The sequence below is a fragment of the Rhinolophus hipposideros genome (assembly GCF_964194185.1).
Source record: "Rhinolophus hipposideros genome assembly, chromosome: 10".
NCBI classification, from domain to species: Eukaryota; Metazoa; Chordata; class Mammalia; order Chiroptera; family Rhinolophidae; genus Rhinolophus; species Rhinolophus hipposideros.
The window spans coordinates 28,481,040-28,507,320 of record NC_138056.1 but is presented as its reverse complement, the minus strand read 5'-3'; the positions used below and the strand labels follow the sequence as shown (position 1 = coordinate 28,507,320).

Genomic DNA, 26,281 nt, shown 5'->3' with positions numbered 1-26,281 from the left:
ATAATTAACTGCTTCTAGCATATCTGTAAACTCATTTACTGAGGGTTTAAAAGGCTGGCAATGTTTATGAGGACACCCCAAATACACAAACCCTACTCCCCTACCTGGTAAACAAAACCTGCTGTTATTGTCACTGGACGCTGGGTGTCAGTAATTTGACCTGGACTTGGAGTAGAGAAGAAGGAAGATGGAGGAGGGGATTACAGGAAGGGACATAGTTTAAATTCTACTGTGAGAGGAGCTGACAGGACATCATTAGGGGAGGGAACATTGCATTCTGGAAGTGGGTGTTGCCATGGGCAACAAACCTTAGAAGAGGCCACGAGGAAAGTTGGGCTGCACTTTCTCCTTCTATGCCTAGCTCTTTTGTTCCTGCCTATCCAAGTCTCACAGCTGTGAGTGTCCTTCGGGCAAGAAGTGACAAGTTGCAGTCTGAGGCTGTTTCAGTGTCTTCCTGGGAAGGGTGGTGGTGGTGGTAGTGGGAGGGAGGCAGAGGGATTATGCACCTCTTTCCTGGATTTTTGTTGCCACCTGCAGACTTTCTTTTAATGGAATCTGGATCCTCTTAGGAACTAGAACTTGAGACTTGGCCACCAGCCCTTTCCCTGCACTGGGTACTTCCCATCTGAATGCCTGGCAGCCAAGCTCTGGGTCCCTGGCACACTGCCCACTCTGGCCTTTCCCTTTTGTTGCCCTAAGGGCTGTGTGTTGTGAGTCAAGTCACTGGGCAACCAGGTGCCTTCAGAAAAGTCCCATGCTGTCTGGCAGCTACTGTTTATTCCAGCCAAAGCTGCAGAGAAAGGAGGGCATCAGGCTCAAGGGGTCCCATCGCAGCCTTCCTACCAACCCCGCACAACTAATCAAGCTCCCTCTAAAGAGGCTCATATGAAAAATTCTGTGGACAGGTAAAAACCACCTCACCTCTTGCTCAGGTGAGAACTGGTAGCTCCTCCCTGTCAAATGTGCACCTCGATGCCTTTTTTCCAAGTGAGTTTTGCAATCCAAGAGCTGTCACTGTGAACAGGTGGGACAGGAGGGAAAGAGCTCCTGCACTTGCTTCTGTTGCTGCTGCTGGCTCAGAGACAGGAGACAAGACAGGTGAGACCTGCTGTTCGCTCTATCAGGAAAGATTCGGAACTAAGGTAATGCTTGATTTCATTGAGTCCTGGGGTTTTGTGGTTTCAGGCGCTTGTTGTTAAAGTATTTTTTCTTTCTAACTGTTTCCCCTCTAGGCCATAAAAGCTATTTTCTTTTTCTTTTTTTTTTAATTTTAAATCTCCAAACTCCTTCAGGGGTTGCTACACCTTCATACTGGGACATCCTTTCTCATTTGCAAACCTCAGATGTGTCTGAGGGCAGGGCTGCAGTGGAACTGCCAGGAGCAGAGAGAAAAGATTCCAAGTAATAGTCCTAGATAGGATGGACATAGGGAAACTGGGGAGTGGGGTGGGGGGAACAGATCAATCTGGGATGTGGCGATCATCAGGAGGCTCCCTCCCCAAAGGATGTTTAGGATCAAAGCTGGTGTTTTCTCTTTGGTATATGTTGTGAGGTTTGGTGCCTAAAGCACATCTGAGAACACTAATGATTGAGCTCTACTTTCCTTTATTTGAAGAGCTTGTGGATTCAAGTCTATGGATTGTGGGTGGAGGATCATCCAACTGAAAATCCAGTCACATGGATCTCATAGCCATGAGGGCTGTGATGGGGATGGTCCAACAGGCATTTGGAATACACTTGATTTTGGAATGCAGTGGATCTGATTGCATCTTGGCAGCTTCTCTTTCCCAATTATGTTTGGCTTAGTCTAGTAGTCAAATTACTTTGTAAGCCCTAAGCTGATCCAGAAAGCATACACAGAGGGGACAGAGAGAATACTGTCTACAAAGCAGACTGGGTGGTAAAGGAGGGAGCATTCTGGCTGGAAATGCTCACTGAATAATCCACTACCCAGCCCAAAGAAAGGTGACTGCATATTAGACCTTGGCCCTTTGTTAAGCCCCGAAAGCTGGATGTAACATGAGTCATTAGAATACTGCTCAATAAAGGCCATTGTGCACCCTTTCAATTGTTTTTTTCCCTGAATGTAACTCGAGGAGAGACATGACAGATATTTTGAATAAAATTTATTAAAAACATAAAATAATGAATATGTGTTTGGTTCAAAGATTTAGAAATCTTTTTAAAATCTAACACCAGTACTGTGCATGACATCAGTAAATGAATGCCTTGATAATTTGAGTTCCAAACTGAATGTGGGAATTTCATCCAGAGTAAAGTGAAAGGTTTCCTTTTTATAATTTAGGAAGGAACTGTTTGAAAAAACTTCAATACTTTAAACAAGATAGGCAGAATGCTGAGCTTACTCAAGAGAACAAACTGGTTCTTCTAATGGCTTTGTATAATTAATTATTCACATGATGATATGTTCATGAATTATTAAGTAGCTCAGCCACTTATTAAACCAAGTTTAAAAAAAAAATAACCTCTAAGTTGAATGGCTTATAAAGCAAGTATAATGAGAAGAGTGTGTATATATATATATATACATTATATATATACATATATATATATATAATGTATATATATATATATATATTCAAGCGATGTTAAAGTCCAGACACGACAAATACAGTCTGGTCAACTTCTACCTTACCAAGTTGAAATTAATTGAGCTTTAGGATGTAAAAGTTGACATATAAAAGAATAGTATATAGTTAAACCTTTATGGTATAATGTCTGGGAAACAACTTTCTGTCCTCTGCCTCCAACAAGGAAATGTCAGATGCTAAGGTCATCTAACAACCAACAATCTTGAGATTTAACTACTATTTTAATGGCACATTTTTGGTCAATTGAAATTACTGTCTGAAAAATTATCCAGCCATAGATTCTCCATAATGCAGTACGATGCAGTAGTCAAGGATTCCTATTTCCTCTGATTTCAAGTCAGTTACTCCACCTCTCCACGCTCAAGATCATCTAGAAAATGGAAGTGATGGCACTAATCTCACAGCGTTGTCACGAAGATTAAACGAGCTTAACACAGTAAAAAGCATTAGCAGAGTGTCAAGAGCATAAGTGTTGAATAAATGGTTTTATAAATACACCTTATACACACATACACCCATACAGTAGGCACAGTTCTTGCATTTTGGTCATTTTTGGATCCTACCAGCTAGAAGCAGGAGGTCAAACACATTAGAGGATCCTGCTACATGATAGCAGATCTGATGACTAACCTAAGAAAGGGAAGATGGAATTTAACTGACATTTGATGAGTCTACCCTAGTCTCCCCTTAAAAAAAAACTAAGAATGACAACTTTTTATTTTGGTTGGTGAGTAACCTAGTAGATGAATCAGCCTTCTTAGGTATATATTATCAGTCTCCATCAATTTTAATGTTATGTATAGTCACTATGAGGTTTCTGCATCAACTTCCTGAGAATCCCATCCAAAACCTGTGATTCAAGTGCTAATTCGCTGTGATTAGCACTTGAGGAATTCTTGTACTCATTTTTATGAGAATTAGAAAATCTTCACTTTATATGTTTATACTAGACTGGCAAACCTAAGTTGGGGGCAACCTCTCCCATTAACAAGCAGTGTGAGCTTGGACAAATCACATCCAACATCTCTGAGCTTTTATTTTCCTTGTACTTAACCCAGTGATATCACAAGTTGTTTCTTTCTGGTTCTACAGTTCTAGCTCTAAGTTCCTTTTAGTTTAACTTGTAGAACTACTTTTTTGACTTTCCAAACAATGCTGGAGAAACCCATCTGATGAAATTTGAATTTATCAAATCTTTTAAAAGACCAAAAAAGATAAACCACCCATTGGTGAAGTAGGATAATCTCTAAAACAAGTGATTTAGTTGTCCAAAACAAGAATTCCAAACAAACTTTCATAGCTCTGAAGGGGAAAAATATAGTGAGTGAGAAGGAAGGGACACACACACACACACACACACACACACACACACACACATCATCTGATGGGAAGAAATTAAAAGAAATCTATCCCATCAGATAGAAATCTCCCTCCAATCCAAGCTCTGTTTTTCAGGAAAAACTATTTCTTTCCACAAAAACCAGTATGACAGTTCATAAACTAAATTATATCATTCTGGAGTAAGGAGAAGCCAAATAATAATTAAGTATAAAATAAATACTTTCATTTATAGGTGTTTAATTCAACAAAGAAGTCACACACGTACACGCACACGCACACAAACGTACACACACACACACACACACACACATACCTTTTTTTCTTTTCTTCAGAAAAATACAATAGTTTATCAAATAACTAAATGGCCATGATGCTTCTTCAACAGGGCTTAATTTTTTTAACAAGTAACAGATTTTAACAAATCACACTCACGTATAAACTTATATATTTTCAAAACAAAATTGTTTTCAAATACTGATAATCCTTGATTTTTTATTTTTTTTTGTAATTTTCATCACATTTGCCCCAATGGAGCTTTACATAAAACCAAGAAAAGCTAAAGAGGGAAACTTGTCTCATTTCTCCACGCTTTGTTTTGGATTACCATTGACATGTGTCATAAAACCGAGAAAGGGATTGTCAAGAGTAGAAATGACCTGCCAAGTTCCTTCACAGATACTCAAACAATTTAACTTCACCAACACCCATGTCTTTCCAGTTCTTCCACACTCTCTCATGAGCTTAGGGCAGCCTTCCATCAGCCACAGCCGTGGCATTGCCACTTCTCTTGAAATACCCTCCATCTGACCACACGGTGTATGGAAAAGAGTCATGGGTTCTCCTAACATCTCAAAGTGCTTTTCTCTCTCCAGCTCAAATATGCTAGGTAGAAGAAAGGGAAAAAAAAACAAAAATGAAAGAAAAAGAGACAGAAAGCTTAAAGGGGAAGATTAGATTATAATTAGTGTTTGTGGGTGCAGATGTCTGTCGGTGTGATCACTTCAACAGAAAGTAGGGCATGGGCACGGCACCGTCTTTAAAGTATGGGAACAATGTTTACTGTGGTGGGAAAATGCACTCTTCCAACAGTGTATCCATTAAGAATCAATATGTCTTATTTCAAGTTTTATAAAAATCCTTTTAACCAAAATATTTTCAAGCCCATTGATGAACACATTATTGGAAATGAGTTGAGTTTAGAAAATACACCAACAGATATCGAACTTTGATGAGAAGAATAAATAAGAAGGATTTATTTTTCTTCCTTAATTGTCTTATTCCCTTGGAGAACTTAAGATGGTTTCTACTATCATCTCCATGCGAATATTCCCTAAGCTTTCTTCTCCTGCTTATTTGGGTAATTGCAGTAGATTTTTTTTCATTATATTATAATGAAACTTAGATGAGTTACCATACATGAAGCACTTAGAAGAGTGACTGGCATGAAAAAGGCATTCATTCAGTAAACTACTACTATTATTACTATTATTGTAAACTTACCATCGATATAATTAAAACAAATATTCTTATTGTAGAAACAAACCAGTTGTTCTAGAATTTTCTAGATATTCTTACTCTTCCTTCATATAAGGTATTAATTTTTCTGTTTTTATACTAGAAATATTATATCTATGGTGGCTTGCATAATTCAGAGCCCCCCATTTTGAAAAGCAGTTATAAACTGGAATGTAATCATGCACCCTAAAAGGTGCAGAATCTAGGTATCACATCTTATGAAAAATAGTCTGAAAAACTGAGTGGATTGAGAGAAGAGAGAGGATGAAGGGAGCACATGAATATAGTCTGCAGTAACCGGAGGACTGTTATTCTGGAATAAATACATCCTACATTCCTTTGAAAAATCAGACCAGAACCAATTTGTAAAATGTATTTTAAAAGGTAGATATGTTCTTAGCATAAAGAAAATGAGCTTGAAAGCTACCTCTGTTTATTTGGCATCTGTTGATATTTTGAGGTTGTCTTTTGCTTTTGATTCTTAGCAAGTAATTTTAGCAAGGGAATAATCCATCAGTTTATAAATAGATCAGGTTAAGTACCAAAAAGAATAACAAGATAAACAAAATAGGACACATGTGTAGTTTTTTGTTTTCCTGTTTCTTTTTTGCCCCTTGGATTTCCGTCATCCCTGCTGATATTTATCTGCTGCAAAATCAGAATCTTCCCTATCTCTCATCTGCTTTCCACCTCCTGAAAAAGCATAGCCTTGTCCTAAGAAGAAAACTTGTTGTAACTACATGTCTGATAAATATATCCACATTTCCATATGGGTGTCCATGTGACCAACTGCATTCTGTACTGTATTTCTTGATCATCTTTAATAAATTATAGTAACTGCTCTTTTTCAGCAGTTACTCATAAAAAATTGATTTCTTATAAAAGCAAGGAACAAAATCATTCTCTTTTGTAAAACAGCCTTTAAAAAAAGAGCCAAAGAAAACAAAAATTTATGAGGACATAAACTGTGGGGTATCAAACATAACTTTGCGACATTGCTCACATCTATCCTCCCACCATTTCATTCGACACTCCCACTCCCACCGTTTTCATTTATTCTTAACATGACTACTACAAAAAGTTCCAAACAATTTCTCTAATTCTAGTCTTTTTATCTGCTTCCAAGACACTATCACATAGTCAATATCATCTCCCTTGTCAATCTCCTGCCTGAAAAAATATTTCAAATTTCTCATTTATAACAGAATGAAGCCCAAACTTCTTTGTGCTTTGTACTTCATGCTCTGGTAACGATACACCTTTTAATTTCTTTTAACGTGTATTTTCTCGTATACTCTTTTGCTCCAGCTAAACCAAATATTTTCTATTTTTCAAGCTCCATACTGTCAAATCTTCGTTTTTGGGCTCATTTTGTCTCCTCCCCTCAGAACGACCTTTCACAATTTTTTCTGTTTGTGATCCAACCTATCTGTATCCAGAAAAGCTGGCAAGTAGCTCACATTAGTAAGGAGTTTATTTTTCTTGTCTAAAAACAAGTCCAGACATGACTGGCCAGTACTGGGTAATGTGATTTCACAGAACCATGGGAAGCCCGGGCTACTCTTAGATTTCAATCTTCTGCGTCTTGCCTCATGTTTGCAAAATGGCTGCCCTATCACCAATACCACATCTACATTCCAAGCAGGAAGAAGGGAAAAGGGAAAACAGCATATGGCAGCTAAATCTACCTTCTTTTAAAAAATTGCTCCATACAGCAACTTCCAAATATATTTCATGACCAGGATTATATCACACACGAATCTTAGCTACAAGAGAAGCTGTGAAACATAGCTGATTACATCACATACTTGCTCTGAAGAAATCATCGTTGTATTAGTGAAGAGGAAAAATAAGATGGAATCAATATGGATTCAGAGGCATTGCTCACTGATCCTTGAGGACTTATTCAAATAGGCATCTCCTCTAAGGAGGTGTCCTGGAGCCTCTCTGACAACTATTAGTGCTATTGTGGCCAGCCTTGTCTTTTGTTTACTTTCATAATTATCTCACTTTTCCTTGAGGTCTGGAACTTCATGGAATCTTTATACTCCCCAGTGCAGCAGGCACAAGGAAGATACCTAGGATACATTTGAATAAGTTTAACTTTATACGTAATGAGGGAAAAAGAGAACAATTTGCTGCATGCAGGTATGGCTATATTCCAGTGGGGTAAAAGCATGACTTAGATAACTTGATGAAGGACAGGCAAACCACTGCTTGTGGACCTGATATGGCCTAGGCTTGTGTGTGTACAGCCCACGAGGTAAAAATAGTGTTTACATTCTTAGAGTGTTTGAAAAAAATAAAACAAGAACATGCAATAATATAGCCTGCAAAGCTTGAAATATGTACTATCTGCCCTTTCACAAAAAATATTTGCAAGCCCTGACATATATAAAAATTTACTACAGTTCTCCGTGCTGCCCTTGTGTGTCAGGTGTTATTTAAGGAACTGGTTATATTATCCCTGACTTAATGGAATCATCACTTTCCTTTGATATCATTTTTATGAGAAATCCTGGCAGCCTTCCGTTCTATTGGTGAAATTAAATTCCCTACCCATTCCAGAGAGAAACCGCTATTTGGACTTCCTGGGGACCCCTTTTCAAATCCATGAACTAAATTATATTTTTGATCTTTTTTTTTTTTTTTTAGGTAATAGTTCTCTTCTGTTGATACATAAATCGTTAAGAAAAAAGATGGGAGTTCCCAAGTAGGAATAAGCATGAAGCCCAGTGAATTGTATTTTCTTTCCATCATTAGATAACTTTAGAGTGGTTGAGGTAAATGGAGAAAGCAGTCTTATTTTGTTTTCTTTTTGCTCTGCTTAATAACCTGACTAAATTATGTAACTAATGATTTGAGGAAGTATATGTAAAAGCTGTTTTATTTTAATGTTGTGTAAAGTATTTTTTAAATTCTTTTAATGATGTATAAAGACTTCCTATCTACAGATTCAAGAAAGACAGGGAGCTATTATTTTGTCTTGCTTTTCATTGAACCCTTCATTGCCTATTGCACTGCCTGCTACATAGAAGATACTTGTTAAAACAGTCTGTGTGTGTGTGTGTGTGTGTGTGTACACGTTTATGTCTGCCTCCCCTTCATCCCAAGACAATGAAGTCTTGTTTCCATTATCACGTCACCTTCTATTAATGATGAGTTAATTATAAGATGGAAGAAGTTAAGTTCTACTTCTATATTAATTCTATTTCTTCCACATAAGTTTAGAGTCCTGAAAAATAATATATGAAAAAAGTGAGATTTAGAACATTAGCACAATTTCTGAAGGTCAAAAGTATAGTCATTATTGGAATCAGAATCAACATTTGATTTCCTTTCTTGTAAATACTGCATGTTTTCAAATTTGGTGGATTCCTCGATAAAAAGAGGTCATGCATGTACTTCCAAGTAAAGTGAAAGTTCATGAAAGTACTCAGGAAAAGTTTGGGGTAAACTAACAAAAATATCAAGGCACACTCTATTAAAACAGAAAATCTTGGAGAACAAATCAAATGAGTTCCTTGCAGAGCCTACAAACTTTTATATTGCACTGAGAAAATACACTATTTAAGTAAAAAATAAATAAATAAATGATAGACTAGAAATAGTGCAATAGACTAGAAATAGTGCAATATACTAGATTACAAAACCTTTTAAAATAAATGAATTACATTAGTATTCCCCTTATTACCATGTTTCCCTGAAAATAAGACTTACCTGGACAATCAGCTCTAATGTGTCTTTTGGACTGAAAATTAATCTAAGACTGGTATTTATTATATTATATTATATTATATTATATTATATTATATTATATTATATTATATTATATTATATTATAGACCCAGTTTTATATTATAGTAAAATAGGACCAGGCCTTGTATTAATTTTTGCTCCAAAAGACACATTAGATCTGATTGTCTGGCTACGTCTTATTTTTGGGGAAACACGGTAGAACAAGTGTACTAATTCAGTGTCATAGAAGCATTTTTTCAAAAGGCATGTGCAATTAGGCATCAGCTAAAACAGCAGTGGTATGATTATTCTTTTAATTTGTGGAGAATTTTTCTCCCTTAAAAAATTCTAGAGCTTTTATTCAAACATAATAACAAAGACGTATACGAGTATGCCATTGGTTCTGAACTTATTATCTAAAATGTCTGTGAGGAAAACAAGAAATTATTTTCATCTGGATCCTGACTCAGCACATTTATCTTATTGACTTTTAGTCACTGTGTTTCTGTTTACAGCATATGAAATACTCTCACCCGAACAAAGGTCCTAGCACTGATTAAGTCAAACCACAAACTCTGCCAGATGAGGGAATAGATGAAGCCAGAGTCCATTTGAATTGTTCACACTCTTGGAGGTCAAGTTCAGACCTGATCTGCCTGAGATTCCTTTTAACACTGATTTGTCATAGCAGGTGGCTGACAAGATTTACTTGCAAGGACCAGAAACATGCACTGTGCCATCCAGAATGCAGAGGTGCTGGATGGGGCTCATTTGATGCAGATTCTCTGGCAGGATGGTACAGAGTCATTCTACCCTGCTGTGTGGCTGAGAGACAACTGCCAGTGCCCCGACTGCTACCTGCATTCTGCGAAAGCGCGAAAACTTGTCGTGGAAGCTCTTGATGTAAACATTGGCATTAAAGGCTTGACGTTTGACAGAAAACGGGTAATTATCTCTAAATCATTTCTCCCTTCCTTCCCAAGATAAAGGGGGCTAGTCTCACAATAATTCAAATAATGAATTATGTGTTCATTGATCGTATATAGTATCATGTTGGCATCGTGCTTGGTGCAAAGTAAGCATGCTCAGTAAATAAAAGATTCTGGGATTATTCTTATTTTTATTACTAACTACCATTTTTAATGAAATGTATAGTGTCGCTCATTATTCCTTCAGTGAGTGATAGCCTTGAAGACATTTCTATAATAAAAAGAATGTTTCTGGGACTCAATTTACTTCGCTGTAAAATAGGGATACTAACGGAATTGATTCAGAGAGATGATACGAGGATTCAATGAGATAATATGGGTAAACGTGTGTAATGGAGTGCCTGGCATAGAGTAAACAGTCAAAAACTTGTATTGATTTATATACATGTTTTAGTCAAATTAATGAATAGATGTGCAAGGCTTGTTCTAGAATTCTCAGAAACATAGCTCTCAAAACCACAAACGAGATGTGACCAGCACCCTGTGTGACTCTCTTTCAGATTTACTAGGATAGTTACCAGAAAAGCAAATGTGACCGGCGAGGTCACCCTCTCCCCACCCTTGTTTTCATCTCCACTCCTGGACTTTACTCCCAGGGTTCACTGCCTGCTACTTGTGTGACCATACAAATAGTATTTGCCCTTGCATTCCTCATCTGAAAAATGTGAATAATAGTAGCACCTTCTCCCTAGAATTGCATGAGGACGAATGAGTTATGTGTGTAGTGCTCACTATTAGGTATGCATTCAAATTGGTGTTATTTTGTATTATTATTGAATTATTATTATTATTATTATCTGCCTGATCACCATCATTACTATTTCTGATACTCTTGGCAGGAATATTAAGTGACATCTGACTTAAAAGATCACAAAATATTTGGAAATCAGAGGTTTAGAGAATAGAGAACAAGAACATCAGATCTAGTCTGGTTTTATTTTTTGTGTGATATTTAAGGGGCCTCAGGCCTCAGATGTATCCCAGTGGCTTTCAATTTCCTCATTTTCCAAAAGCTTATTCTATGCCTGTAAATAAATATATAAAAGAAGAAAAAATGGATTCCCTAATTATTTTAAATAACATTCAGAAACAGGGCAACAGTTGAGAACTGAAATATATAGAAGCTCAATAAACATATAGGTGATGTTTGCTTTCTGTGTTATAAGGTTCATATCACATGGCCAAATGAGCATTGCAGCGATTTTGAAGCTGACTGGCTGAAGAAAAGATGCTTCTCGCAGCAGGCCAGAGAAAAATTCCAAAGAGAATTGTTTTTGTCAGGTAATGATGCCATGGTCTTCAATGTCTTTAAAAACTCATAGAGTAAGAAATTAGCTCAGAAGTAAATTTAAACCCTTGTGCTTTGGTTACAATATTATGGTAATTTATGTGGAATGTTTAATGGTTTACCAATAGAGATCATTTGGATAGAAATAAAAAAGAAATATAGATTAGTTCTAGATATTCTAAAGAAGACAAGAAGTACAGCAAGCTTGTACCCTTGTCATATATACCTCGAAAGCTTGCACAGCACAGACACTCTGTAAGTGTTGGCTGCAAAGGAACAAAACAAACCAGAGGCAGATTTGCCCTTCTTAATAATTTTATCTAAGGCCAGAACAATACCAAATCAACAAAGCAGGAATTCCTAACCTGGTAACAACCACAGAAAAATGGACGTGATTCATGAAGCCCAGGAAATGATCTACAACACTGATTGTGTGTGTGCGTGTGTGTGTGTGTGTGTGTGTGTGTGTGTGTATGTGCACGCGCGCATAGAAATTTTGTTTGGGGAGAGTTTATATGGATCTCAAGAGAATCTGTGACCGCATAAATATTTAGAAAATCTGCAATAGATGGATTTGATGGAAAAAGAAGACTTCTTTCTTGAGTGGAGAGACAAAATAAAACAATAGGTAGAAAGTTCTTTTTAAAATATGACGTTTAGGAGATATACAATAATTCCAGCTCAAGCAGAGGTACTGGGGAGACGTGGGAAATGTTGATAACTCATTCTTTGTGTATTTTGAAGATTTGTATTATGAGATTATGGGGATCAAAGGCAAATTATGGATTTACTAGAATCTTGACTTGTACAAACACACTAACAAGGCAAGTTTTCCTGAATTTTCTTTCCCACTGTTAACCAGAAATTTTGGACTTCTGACTCCAGGCACAGACCAGCCTTGTTGAATTTTGTAACACCTCTTCTTGGAATTCTGGGTCATACCCCAAGATAGAGATATTACCTTACTCCTTCCAAATCTGAAATTCTCAAACACATGTGGTAACTCTCCATGGTTTTAAATGCTAGACTTAAGCAGTTTACTGGGTATGGAGATGTCACTGATTAACCAACCTCAACCACACAGCTTCACCTTGTCCTATGGTTATCAATTGGGTATGATATTGTCTATTTACAGTTCAAGCATAGGCCAGTCTTGTCAAGAAATAGGTTCCTGCATTCCCTGAGTCTCACCATTCTGACAACTGACATTTTTTTCTAGCACTTTCTGTCTAAACCACCAGGAATCCATTTTCCTTTCTATCTAACCCAGTTAGCTGGTAGAATTCATATGAGTATCCAGGGAAAAATGTTTTCCTACCTACCCACAGTGAGTGCCCTGCTAGATTCTTCAGAGTCTCCAGTTACAAAACTGAGTTTCAAATGGGTCAAATAGCAGAATCACAAATGTATTATTATTTTTTATTTATTTTAGATTTCTTCTGGTAACCAAAATATTTTTCCTTAATTCTGCCCTAATTTTGTAGTCCTGTTGGATTTTACTTTAATTGCCTTCAAGCTCTCCTTTGGATTATTTCAGTGAATAAAAGCCAACTTTTTATTATTACAGCTTAAGCTCTTAAGCATTGTAAAAAGAGATGGCCACTCCCCTCCATTAATATTTCTTGACGAATGCAGTTTATAGCTTGCATTTCTCAATGCTATCAAGTAGCAGCAAAATGGAAATGATACTACACTCAGTTAAGTAGTGGAAAAAACTGGTCACACCGACAAACTGCAATCATGAATAACATAAGGAGAACTGGCTGCTATTTAGACACTGGAAAATATTTTAATGGTTTAAAACAAGATCAGATTTTTAAAATATATTCTCAAGCTGTGCAGTTGGTGGGTTAAGGAAGAAATTAATGGGCCATTTTGGACTATTGCTTCTATGACTTTTTGCCTATAGAATTTGACACCTTATTTCACTGCCATTGCATATGTTCAAACATTTATACTCCAGAACATGTAAACAAACTCAGTCACATTTGTGAAGAAAAGGATTTTGATTTTAGTCCTCAGTGGCGATGTTTCCTTTTCTGCTCTTTCCTGACAGTGAGGAAAGCCTTTTAAAATCTGGCATCAAGATGCAGACCACTTTTCCTTGATCTTCCCTTGGCACTAGATATTGAACTCAAAAATGAAAAGACAGATGGTAATCAGCCAGAAAAAGTCTCTTGTCATGGGACAGACACAGCTGGAAGGAAGATATGGATTATAATCATTCCCTCCTAAATTTCTGTTTAGTTGGACAAATATAGGGATGCTATTTTGTGCTGGAAACTCTATAAGGATATACCAAGTTATAAAAAGACATGGATTCTGTCCTCCAGGATTTATCAAGTGTAAGAGGGGACACCACCCATGAAAACAAATAAGTATAATACATTATTTTAAGTACATTGTAGCATGTAGAGAAGGTTTATTATAACACAGAGGAAGAAATCTGAACAGATAAGGAAATGGTCCTTAGAAGGGAGGTAATACTTGAGCTGGGTCATGAAGAATCAGTTTGTCTGGCAAAGATAAAAGTAAGGAAACTTTCAACAAAGGAAAAAGGCATATGAAAAATCACAGGAGTGTAAAATAAAAAGGTAGGTTTAAGAAATAGCAGTTAGTTTAATATTAATGAAGTTAAAATTGTCAGGCTGCAGAGAAAAAGGGGCCAAATCATGAAGCGACTTAAGTGCCCTACTAAGAGTCTCAGTCCTAAACGCTTAGACAAGAAAGTTTTCTCAACATGGAGCTTAGGTATATTCCTTTCTATTAGTTCTCACGCTGATTCTATGAAGCCAGAGAAATGAGCTTAAGATCTTTATACATTTAATAAGATTACTTTATTTCTTTAGAATGCTTTTTACATGTTCAAAGATGTATCTTTCTGATTTTGACCAAATGCATATAATTTCTCAAATGTCTACAAGTTTAGGAATGCCTCTTTAGCTTCATTTTTCTCTTGTTGCATTTCTCCTCTCCCCCAGTGTACCCCTTTGGCTCTTGGTTTGTATTTATTTTACAAAAGACAGAGGAGTGATTGGATCTGTTATAGAAAGGTCTTGTTCAGATCATCTGTGTAGAACGGACTAAGGAGTGACTGGGAACAGGGCACCTTAGCAAGGCCTAGGAATGATCCTGTAAAAGACACTGAGAGCCTAAACTAGGGAAGTAGCAGAGAGGATATGGGTAGACTTTGTATTCAAGAGAAATACATATTGACCTATAGGGCAGGAGGTTGCTGGTCCTGTTCTTTAATCTCAACCAACTTAAAACCTGATTGTTGAAAACTGACATGTGAATGTGTCCAAACCTTTTGGATGAAAATTGAAGACTTTAATAACACATTGGAAATACGAAGTTTTTTTTTATGTATTTTAGCTTCCAAGTGAAACTGACATAATTACACACACATTTTTGTGACTAATTTCAATATCAAAATTCCCATAATATATTTGATAGGACTGAAATGGAAAAGAAAAATCAATATACAATATAATCTTATATACATGAACCTCGAAATTTGTTCTTTTTATGAACACTCAATATCAGAACGAATGCTTGTTTTCCTAGCTATCTCTTTGAATTGGTTCTGGAATATTTGTGTATTATTCTCTGACTGTAGTAAGGTTTGTGACTGCAAATTGATATTTAAAAGGTTGTAATTTGAAATTATTTTTTTCCCATGGAAGTAGTCTACTCAGTCTTCTCAGCAATCCAGGGACTGAGTACATTGCATGGTCAGAAAAGACATTTCCTCTCAATTTGATATGCCCCTCATAGCAGAGCAAATCTCCTGTCTGTTTCAGCAGATTACAACCCTTCAGCTCACAGTCATAACTCCTTCTTTGTTTCCAAAGGAGAATGCCACAGGAGAGAGTGAAAACTCTCAAATAACTGTGAGGACCCTCTAAAATCTTTGTGCCTTGCTCATGGCAAAAAAAAAAAAAAAAGAAGAAAGAAAGGAAAAGAGAGAGAGAGACAGAGAAACAGAGCTCCCCTTTCTTGCAGGTTTCCTTGAAGATGAAGATTTTTGTGGTGCAAAGAACAGAGTTGTTTTGGTGCAGAGGCTATTTTTGCAGAAATTTGTCAAAAAGCAAAAATCACTATTTTTTAATTAGCAAATAACATACACAATAAATATGACTGACTCCCAGGTGATAGTTCTCCCCTAAGCCTTGCCTCACCCTTCACCCATTCTTGAACCCCCAGAAGTGGGAGTCTGCAATGCACGGCAGGCATAGAATAAGGGTATTTGTTTCCCATACTGCTTGGTAATTATAAAAAGGTCTGGGAGGTGTTTTTCAGGCTGCCTTAGAATGTCCCAACTGCATCAGGGCTACCATGTCAGAATGGCTTCAGAATAGCTCCATTAAAACAGTTGCATCAGAGCAATCAAGCCACTATGTCACGTACCTAAATGCATTCCCTTTCCAGGAAAGACCAAATAATAAAGATTCCTTCCCTGAGGTCCCCCAGGCTCCCCCTGTGATGCACAGCTGGGAGAATAGATCAAACTCCTCATATGTTTAAGAAACAAATCTCTATTTTGTTTTGCCTATTATATGTGAAATGGACTTACTGACTTTCAGAGAAATGTCTTTGGGGTTTTGGTAGAACGAATATGGGTATTTTAAATGCCGGTGAGTTTATAAATGAGTATTTTGTTTTATTTTTTCCTTTGTGTTATATTGTCTTTCGACGTGTCCTGTTCTTTTCTTAATTACATATCATTTATTATTACACTCAATTTCTGCATTGTACTTGGTACCCTTGGGCATAATATCTAAATGTTCTAACATCCATAGACAAGATGGGGCCACCCTTGTTCTGCCATTGAGCCCAAGTTATAGGACTCACAGCTTGAGATTTGTCCTATAGTGCCCTGTACTCTTAGCAGGTACCACTAATCTGGAGGTTGTTCCCACAGCCATCTGCCTAGTTTTGGGTTTCACTATAAACTAGATCCCCTTCCTTTTGCCTTTTAAAAAAAATCTCCATCCATATTTCTAGTATGAAAACACATAACCACATTCTCAGAGATAAATATTAAACATAAGTCTATTTTACAATGGGATATATTAGAGAAATACTGAACAAAAAGCCTGTACACTATATTTATTACATTTAAAAATAATTCTTAGGTAAGAGACAATAATCATATTTTTTAATCTTTTTTTCTTAACAACTTCATAAAACAAAGTATTATAATATCATCCAATGTTAGTGCTAAATAGGACATTCACAAGCTGGTGTCTCTAAAAACCTAGTGTCTTAGATAACAGCACAGGAAGATCCTGAACTCACCTCCTCCCATGGACACACCAAATCTGCAGCTCCAAATGGATCAATTCCCTCTGAAAAAGACCTGAAAACTAGCTGAACAGCTCCGCCACAACAAAGGATAAAAGGACCACATGGAGGCCAGTAGGAGAGGCAGAGTTACGGTGTCACCCAAAACCCCACCCCAGTGGCAACCCCCAATCAGGAGGGATCTCACACACGTGGAGCATCTCCCTGAGAAATGAAGGATTTGTGCCCCACACCAGGCACCCCAGTCCCTAGGACCTGCACCAAAGAGACGAGACTCAGCAACATCAGGCATTGAAAACCCACTGAGCTTATGTCCAGGAGACCCAAAACACTGCAGGGAATGGTAAATCTGCTTATGACGGGCTTACGTACAGGTGAAAGCCTGGGACCCAGCACAAAAACAGCAGTTTAAAAAGCACCTAGACAACATGTGAAGGAGATACAATAGCTAATCTTAAAACATTGACTAGAGGTGTAGGGGTCTATTGATACTTTCTGTGAGGACAGAGGTGCTGGTGGGCACCATTTTTTTAATCAAACTTATTGGGGTAACACTGGTTAGTAAAACTTATAGGTTTCAAGTGTATTATTGTATAAAACATCATCTATATATTGCATTGTATGCTCACCACCCACCATCAGTTTTCCTTCCGTCACCATATATTTGACCCCCTTCACCCTCCTTTACCAATCCCTCTCCTCACTTACCTTTTGCTAACCACTAAACTGTTCCCTGTGTCTACGAGGTTTTGTTCCTTTGTTTGTTTTGTTCATTTGTTACTTTCAGTTTTGTATCTCACATGTGAGTGAAATCATATGGTTCTCGACTTTTTGTCTCATTTATTTTGTTTAGCATGATAATCTCAAGATCCATCCATGTTGTCGCAAATGGCAGTCTTTCATCTTTTCTTATGGCCAAGTAATATTCCATTGTATACATGCACCACATTTTCATCCAATCATCTATCGAAGGACACTGTGGTTGTTTCCATGTCATGGCCACCTGAATATAGGGGTACACATATCTTTACAGGTAACTGTTTTCAGAGTTTTGGGATAGATACCCAGAAGAGTGGTTTCTGGGTCATGTGGTAATTCTATTCTTCATTTTTTGAGGAACCTGCTTTCCATAGTGGCTATCCCAATTTACATTCCCACCAGCAGTGTATGAAGGTTCCTTTCTCTCCACAGACTCTCCAGCACTTATTATTACTTGTCTTGTTGAGACTAGCCATTCTAACAGGTGTGAAATGGTATCTTATGTGGCTTTGATTTGCGTTTCCCAAATAGCTAGTGAATTGAGCACCTTTTCATGTATTTGTTGGCCATTTGTATGTCTTCTTAGGAGAAGTATCTGTTCAGGTCCTTTGCCCATTTTTTAATTGGATTGTTTGATTTTTTTGTTCTTGAGTTGTATGAGTTCTTTATATATTTTGAATATTAGCTCTTAATTGGAGGTGATGTTTGCAAATATCTTCTCCCATTAAGTTGGTTGCCCCTTTGTTTTGTTGGTGGTTTCTTTTGCTTTGCAGAAGCTTTTTAGTTTGATGTAGTCCCATTCATTTATTTTTGCTTTTACTTCCATTGGTGGGCACCATTTTTGCTCTCTCACTCTACCTTGCTAGGGATGGAAAGCTTGCTCCACACCCATGCTATTCTTCCACCAGCTGCACCAGTTGTCTTGTCCCACCCATGCACTGTCCCAAAGTCCCACTGCAGGCTTTGGGCTTGCCCTGGCCCTGAGCTCCTATGTCACTGCTAAAACTAGCAGGCATGTGCAATCCACACAAGAGATGCCCCTTGACTTCCTGGTTCTATTGGCCAAGAGGCACTGTTGCTGGGCCACACAGGACAAAAACAATCACAGAGATAGTTTTTGGCAGGCTACTACCCCAGGGCACAGGACAGACAGAAGATCTTCAGTCTTCCTGTGAAAATGGACTATTTACTTGTCCTAAAGTATCAGTCTGAGGCACAGGCTTCATGATTAGCATATATCTAGAGGCTACAGAGGAGCTCTCAGGGAATGTAGACTGGAATGCCATCTGTGTGCTCACCCATAGCCTTGCTACAGCTTGCCAGTTTCTCCCAGAAAAGAGCTTATACACTCATCTGAAGACCCAATTTTTGTAACTATTGCCAAGGGGACACTTCAACATCACCTGATCTGGAAGCAAGCAGGAGTCTATATATACTTTAAAAGCTGTTGCCTAAGGGTCTGGCTTCCAATCACCCTAAAACTACATGCTGAATGAGATACCTCTCTTTGGAACACTGACAGGGCTTTGCACACCCTCAACAACTGGGATAAAGAATGATAAAGAATGATAAAGAATGAATCGGGCTGCTCAGACAATCACAAAAGTTCAAGAGACAACCAAGAGCTAGACAAGGTTGAATGATAATTTTCATTGCCTACACAATGCTACTCCTTCAAGACTGAGAGAGGTAGTTATTTCAACTAATACATAAAATCAAATACAGAGAGACAAGAAAAATGAAGAAATAGAGAAATATGTTCCAAACAAACAAGATAAAACCCCAGGAGTGAGGGGTAGGGGAAAACAATAAAATGGAGATAAGTAATTTATCTGACAAAGAGTTCAAAGTAATGGTCATAAAGATCTTCACTGAACTCAGGAAAAGAACAGATAAACATAATGAGAACTTCAACAAAGAGATAGAAAATATAAGAAAGTGCAAAAGGGAAGTCTAAGAACTGAAAAATACAATAACTGAACTAAAAAATACACTAGAGAGTTTCACCAGCAGATGAGCTGAAGCAGAAAAAGGGATCAAAGACCTGGAAGACAAGGCAGTAGGAGGAGCCAAAAGAAAAAAGAATTTTAAAAAGTGAAGATAGTTTAAGGGGACCAATGGGACAACATTAAGCTGAATTATATTCACATTATAGAGGTCGTAGGAGAAGAAAGGGAGAACAAGGCAAAACACTTATTTGAAGAAATCATGGCTGAAAACATTCCTAACTTGGGGGAAAAAAGAAGATATCCAGGTCCAGCAATCACAGAGTACCAAAAAAGACGAACCCAAAGAGATCCACACCAAGACATAATTATATATATATGTCAAAGAAAGAGAGAATCTGAAAAGCAGCAAGAAAAAAAAAAATATTGTTATGTACAAGGGAACCCTCATAAGACTATCAGCTGATTTTTCAGCAGAAATTTTGCATGTCAGAAGGAAGTGTCATGATATATTCAAAGCACTGAAAGGAAAATACTTCTAACCAAGAACACTCTACCTGCAAAATTATTCAAAATTGAAGGAGGAAGATTTCCAACAAGCAAATCTAAAGAAGTTTATCACCACTAAAATAAACTTACAAGAAATGTAAAAGGACTTCCTGAAGCTGAAAAGAAAAGACACTAACTAGTAAAAACAAAACATATGAGAGTAAAAATCTCACTGGTAAAGGCAAATGTATAGTAAAGATAGTGGATTCACCACATATAAAGATAGCATGAAAGTTAAAAGACAAAAATAGTAAAATGAATTATAACTACAGTAATTAGTTAAGGGACTAACTAGAAGTAAAACATGACATCAAATACAAAACAAATGGAAGGGGAGTAAAATTGCAGAATTTTTAGAAGGCTTTCAAACAAGTAGCTATCAAGTTAGAATGTTCTATATATACACAATTATATATGAACCTCATGGTAAACACAATGCAAAAACATATAGTAGATACATAAAAGATAATGAGAAAAGAAATCTAAACATAACACTAAAGAAAGTCATCAAATCACAAGGGAAGAGAGCAAGAGAAGAAGAAAAAAACAGAAAGGAACTACAAAAACATCCAGAAAACAAATAACAAAATGGCAACAAGTACATACCTATAAAGTAATTACTTTAAATTTAAATGAACTAAATTATCCAATCAAAAGACAAAATGACTGATTGAATAAAAAAATCAAGATTCATCTATATATTGCCTACAAAAGACTCACTTCATATTTAAGGACATACACAGACAGAAAGTGAAAGGATGGAAAAAGATAGTCCATGAAAATGGATATTAAAAGAATGTTGATGAACCTACAATTATATCAGACAAAATAGAATTTAAACAAAGACTGTAATAAAAGACAAAGAAGGGTATTACATAATGATAAAGGGGTCAATCCAACAAGAAGACAGAACGTTTGTAAATATGTATGAACCCAACTTAAAAGCATCTAAATATATAAACAGATATAAACAGATCTAAGAGGAGAAATAGAAAGCAATACAATAGTAGTAAGGGACTTTAATTCCTCACTTACATCAATAGATAACTCATCCAGGCAGAAAATCAACAAGTAAACAGTGGCCTTAAACTACATATTATACCAGATGAACTTAATAGATACACATACAACATTCCATCCCAAAGCATTCCAATATACATTCATTTCAAGTGCACTTAGAACATTCCGCAGGATAAATCATGTTAGGCCACAAAATAAGTCTCAATGAATTTAAGAATATTGAAACTATCAAGCATCTTTTCTGACCATAATGATATCAAACTAGAAATCAATTAGAAGAAAACTAGAAAAACCATAGATACATGGAGATTAGACATCATTCTACAAAGCAACCAATGGGTCAATGAAGAAATCAAAGGGAAATAAAAAAATACATTTAAAAATAGAAAAACAGCATTCTAAAATCTGTAGGATGAAGTAAAATCATTTCTAAGAGGGAAGTTTGTAGCGATACAGGCCAACATGTATTAACAATCTATGTCTACACCTAAACGAACTAAAGAAAAAAAAAGAATAAACAAAGCCCAAAGTGAATAAGAGGAAGGAAATAATAAAGATTAGAGTATAAATAAATGAATAGAGACTAAGAAAACAGTAGAAAAGATTAATGAAACTAAGAGCTGTTTCTTTGAAAAGGTAAACAAAAATAAGAAGCCTTTAGGATAAATCAAGATAAAAGAGAGAGCACTCAAATAAATAAAATCAGAAATGAAAGAGAAGTTACAACTGATACCACAAAAATACAAAGGATCATAAGAGACTACCATGAACAATTATGCACCAACAAATTGGACAACCTAAAAGAAATGGATAAATTCATAGAAACATACAATCTTCAAGATTGAATCAGAAAGAAACAAAAAATCTGAATAGACTAATTATTAGCAAGAAGATTGAATCAGTAATCAAAAATCTGCCAACAAACAAAACTCCAGGACCAGGTGGCTTCAGTAGTAAATTCTACCAAACATTCAAAGATTTAATATGTATCCTACACAAAATGGAATTGGGGAATACTTCTAAACTCATTTCACAAGGACAACATTACCCTAATACCAAAACTAGACAAGGACACCACACACACACACACACACACACACACACACACACACACAAATATATATATATATATATATAGTGCAATAACTCTGATGAACATATATTAATAAATCCTTAACAAAATGTTAGCAAACCAAATTCAAAAATACAAGTATCATGCATCATGATCAAGAGGGATTTATTCCAGGGGTGCAAGGATGGTTCAACATACACAAAACACCACATTAACAAATGAAGGATAGAAACCAGAGGATCATCTCAATAGATGTCAAAAAAAAAGGAAAGAAAAGCATTTAACAAAATTCAATATCAATGTATGATAAAAATGCTTAACAATGTGGGTATAGAAGGAAGATATCTCAAAATAATAAAAGCCATATATGACAAACTCACAACTAACATCATACTCAATAGTACAAGTCTGAAATCTTTTCCTCGAAGATAAGGAACAAGATGAGGATACCCACTCTCACCACTGTTATTCAATATCGTATTGGAAGTCTTCACCACAGCAATTAGGCAACAATTAAAGAAAAAAAAATTCTTCAAAAAAAGAAATAAAAGAAATCCAAATTGGAAAGGAAGAAATAAAACTCTCACTATTTGCAGATGATATGATGCTATATATAGAAAACCCTAAAGATCCCACCAAAAATAACTGTTAAAACTAATAAATGAATTCAGTAAAGTTGCAGGATATAAAATTAATGTACAGAAATCTGTCACATTGCCATACACTAATAATGAACTATCAGAAAGAGAAATTAAGAAAACAATCTCATTTAAAATTGCATCAAGAATAAAATGCCTAGGAATAAATTTAACCAGGAAGTAAAAAACCTATACACTTAAAACTATAAGATTAATGAAAGAAATTGAAGAACACACAAATAAATGGAAAGATATTCCATACTCATGGATTGGAAGAATCAATATTGATAAAATCTAAATTACATAAAGCAATCAACAGATTCTATGAAATCCCTATGAAAATTCCAACGGAATTTTTCATAGAACCAGAATAAATAATTCTAAAATATATATGGAACCATAAAAGACTCCTAATAGCCACAGCAATCTTGGGAAAGAAGAACAAAGTTGGAGGTATCACACCCCCAGATTTCAAACTATACTACAAAGCTATCGTTATCAAAACTGTATGGTATGCATGTAAAAACAGATACATAGATCAAAGAAACAGAATAGAAAAACCCACAAATAAACCCACACATACATGGTAAATTAATTTTTGACAAAGAAGTCAATAGAATACAATGGGGAAAAGACAGTGTCTTTAATCAACTGTGTGGGAAAAAAGTAGACAATTACATGAAAGGAATAAACTAGGCCACTGTCTAACACCATACATAAAAATCAACTAAAATGGATTAAAGACTTTAACCATAAAACTCCTAGAAGAAAACACAGGTAGTAAGCTCCTTGACATTAGTATTGTTAAATTTTTGGATCTGACTGCAAAAGCAAAGGCAACAAAAAAAACACATCAAACTAAAAACCTTCTGTACTGAAAAGGAAACTATCACCAAAATGAAAAGGTAACTTACTGAATTGGAGAAAATATTTGCAAGTCGTATATTTGATAAGGGGTTAATATCCAAAATATACAAAGAACCAAACTCAATAACAACACAAACAAAACAATTTAAAAAATGGGCTGAAGATCTAAATTCACTTTTTTCCAAAGAAGATATATAGATGCCCAAAAGGCACATGAAAAGATGTTCAACACCACTAATTATCAGGGAAACAGAAATCAAAACTACAATGAGATATTATCTCACACTTGTTACAATGGCTATTATCAAAAAGACAAATACATTTTGAAGGACATGTGTATAAAAGGGAAACCTCATATACCTTTGGTGAGAATGTAAATTGGGGCAGCCACTATATAAAACAGTATGGAGTTCCTTAAACATTTAAAAATAGAACTGCAATATGATCCATCTATTCCAATTCTGTGTATTTTTTCCAACAAAATTAAAACACTAATTCAAAAAAATATATGTACTCCTATATGTATTGCAAAATTACTTAAAATAGCCAAGATATGGAAAAAAATCTAAGTGTCCATTGATAGATGAACAGATAAAGAAGTGGTGATATATACATATATATAATATATATAATATACCCAAAGATATAATACATCCAAAGATATATATATGATATATATATATATATATATATATATATATATATCATATATATAAAATTAAATACTACATAGACACAAAAAAAGAAGAAAATCTTGCCATTTGTACTAACATGGATGGACCTAGAGGGTATTCTACTAAGTGAAATAAGTCAGACAGAGAAAGACAAATACTGCATCGTTTCACTTATATGTGGAATCTAAAAAGTAAAACAAAACAAAATTCATAGATACAAAGAATAGTTTGGTGGTTATCAGGGGAAGGGATGATGGAAGGAGGCTAAAATGAGTAAAGGGGGTCAATTATATGGTGACCGATGGTAACTAGACTTATTGTTGTGAACACTTTGTGACCACAGATGTCAAATTATTATGTCGTATACCAGAAAAAAAATATAATGGTATGTACTAATTTTACCTCAATTTAAAAAATAATTAAATATTTCAAATATTTAAATAAATAAAAATATGGTAATGTATTTTTAATTACATTTTTAAAAGGCTGGTGTCTTTAAATGCTTTGAAAATGAGGATATTTTTGAGAACCTAAATCAAATCCACTTCAAGGCAGAAATAGAGTTCCTTTTCCATTTCCTTTTCATATTTTTTTCAGTACACTTGCTACATCAAAAATTAAGGAAAATATACTGACTTTTATACTCTTGGGAAAACAATTTTCTGTAGTTATACTAATGTAAATTTCCTTTTTTTCATACAGGGTAAAAGTAAAGTGGGCTTTCTTCAATGAGTAAAAAGCTTCTATTTCTCACAAACGAGGCTTACTTTTTCTTGCAGACCAGAAATGAGTTTTATAACATTGGCAGTTGGACTCCAAATTTAGAATTTATCAATTTAGAAAATCCCAAAGTGTGGCAACTTTTAAGAAGTAAAATTGGATCACTTTATATGCTGGCTTCATTTTTACTAAACGTACACATATGTTGTATATTTAGCCTGCCATTTTTGCTAATGCCTACACATCAAGAGATTCATAAAAAAAAAAAAGAAACAAAAAAAAGAGGACAACTGATTTAAAAACTATTACCTCACTTCTGGTTTCACTTTGTTTCTTCAAAATGGCAGAACATAGAACACTGCAACTTTAGTTTTAGGGTAGTAAATATCTTCATCATATTTAAATTTCTTCTTTTAAATTTCAGTCCCAAACTTTGAAATATGTCCATGGCAAACAAAATTGATTATTTTTTAATTAAAAAACAAATGTCTTTCCCCATAGGAAAAAGAATTGAGTTTTTAATTGTCATTGCTATTTATACATTCTGTTGATTTGTGTGGTTTCTAGTTGAACAAATTAAATATTTTTAAATCTCTGCTCCATTCGATGAATTCTCTGACTTTACTATATTCTTTTTCTCAAAGTTCTGTATTTTACTTAGTCTATAAACTTGCTCTTAATCAAACTCAAAAGAGCAGGTCAGCACTGAAGTTGAATGCTCTTGACCCTAGGTGTTGCTAGGTCTGTGGTCTTGAGCAAATTACTTAACCTTTCAATGCCTCCAAATCTTTATCTGCACAATAGAAATAGTACCTACTTAACTTCTTGAGTAGTGCAATGTTGAGTGAAGGGCAATGGCACACTTTACATATTAACTCACTTAACCTTCACAACGTTTCCTTGAAGGCAGTGGTAAATAACTATAGAGACAAGCCCTGAGAAGCTTCTTGACCATCTGGAGCAGTATATCCTTATACTGAAAAATAAAATAAAATGCTGAATCCTGTTAGTGAAATTCCTTTCTCCTTTACCCTTGTTGGCTATCAAGTTTCCAAACACATTGTCTGTTTGCTCAAAGACTGATACTGAACAGGTTACAGGGGGAAGAGACTGTATAGGTTTTCTCTTGCCAACAATTTAGTTGGAGCCTTCTATCATCTCATGTCTGGTGACTGAACAAAACATTGCCTCTGTTCACACCCAGCTTGCACAACTCTGTAGGGTAATTTTCCTGGTGCCCACCATC

General features: G+C 35.7%; 1 protein-coding gene across 3 annotated transcripts in view; it reads left to right on the top strand.

Annotated features, from left to right (window-relative positions):
* Positions 1-338: 338 nt before the first annotated feature.
* Positions 339-26,281, top strand: part of BBOX1 (gamma-butyrobetaine hydroxylase 1) — a 62,921-nt gene continuing 36,978 nt past the window's right edge. Inside the window, exons 1-3 of one of the 3 annotated variants that reach the window (XM_081064947.1) lie at positions 339-1,142; positions 9,898-10,151; positions 11,362-11,476. In XM_081064947.1, coding sequence (XP_080921073.1) covers positions 9,933-10,151; positions 11,362-11,476 — 334 coding nt within the window. In that variant the 5' untranslated portion in view covers positions 339-1,142; positions 9,898-9,932. Of the gene's footprint in view, positions 1,143-9,894; positions 10,152-11,361; positions 11,477-26,281 lie in introns of all 3 variants that reach the window. The other 2 variants (XM_081064948.1, XM_081064949.1) reach the window with 2 other exon arrangements.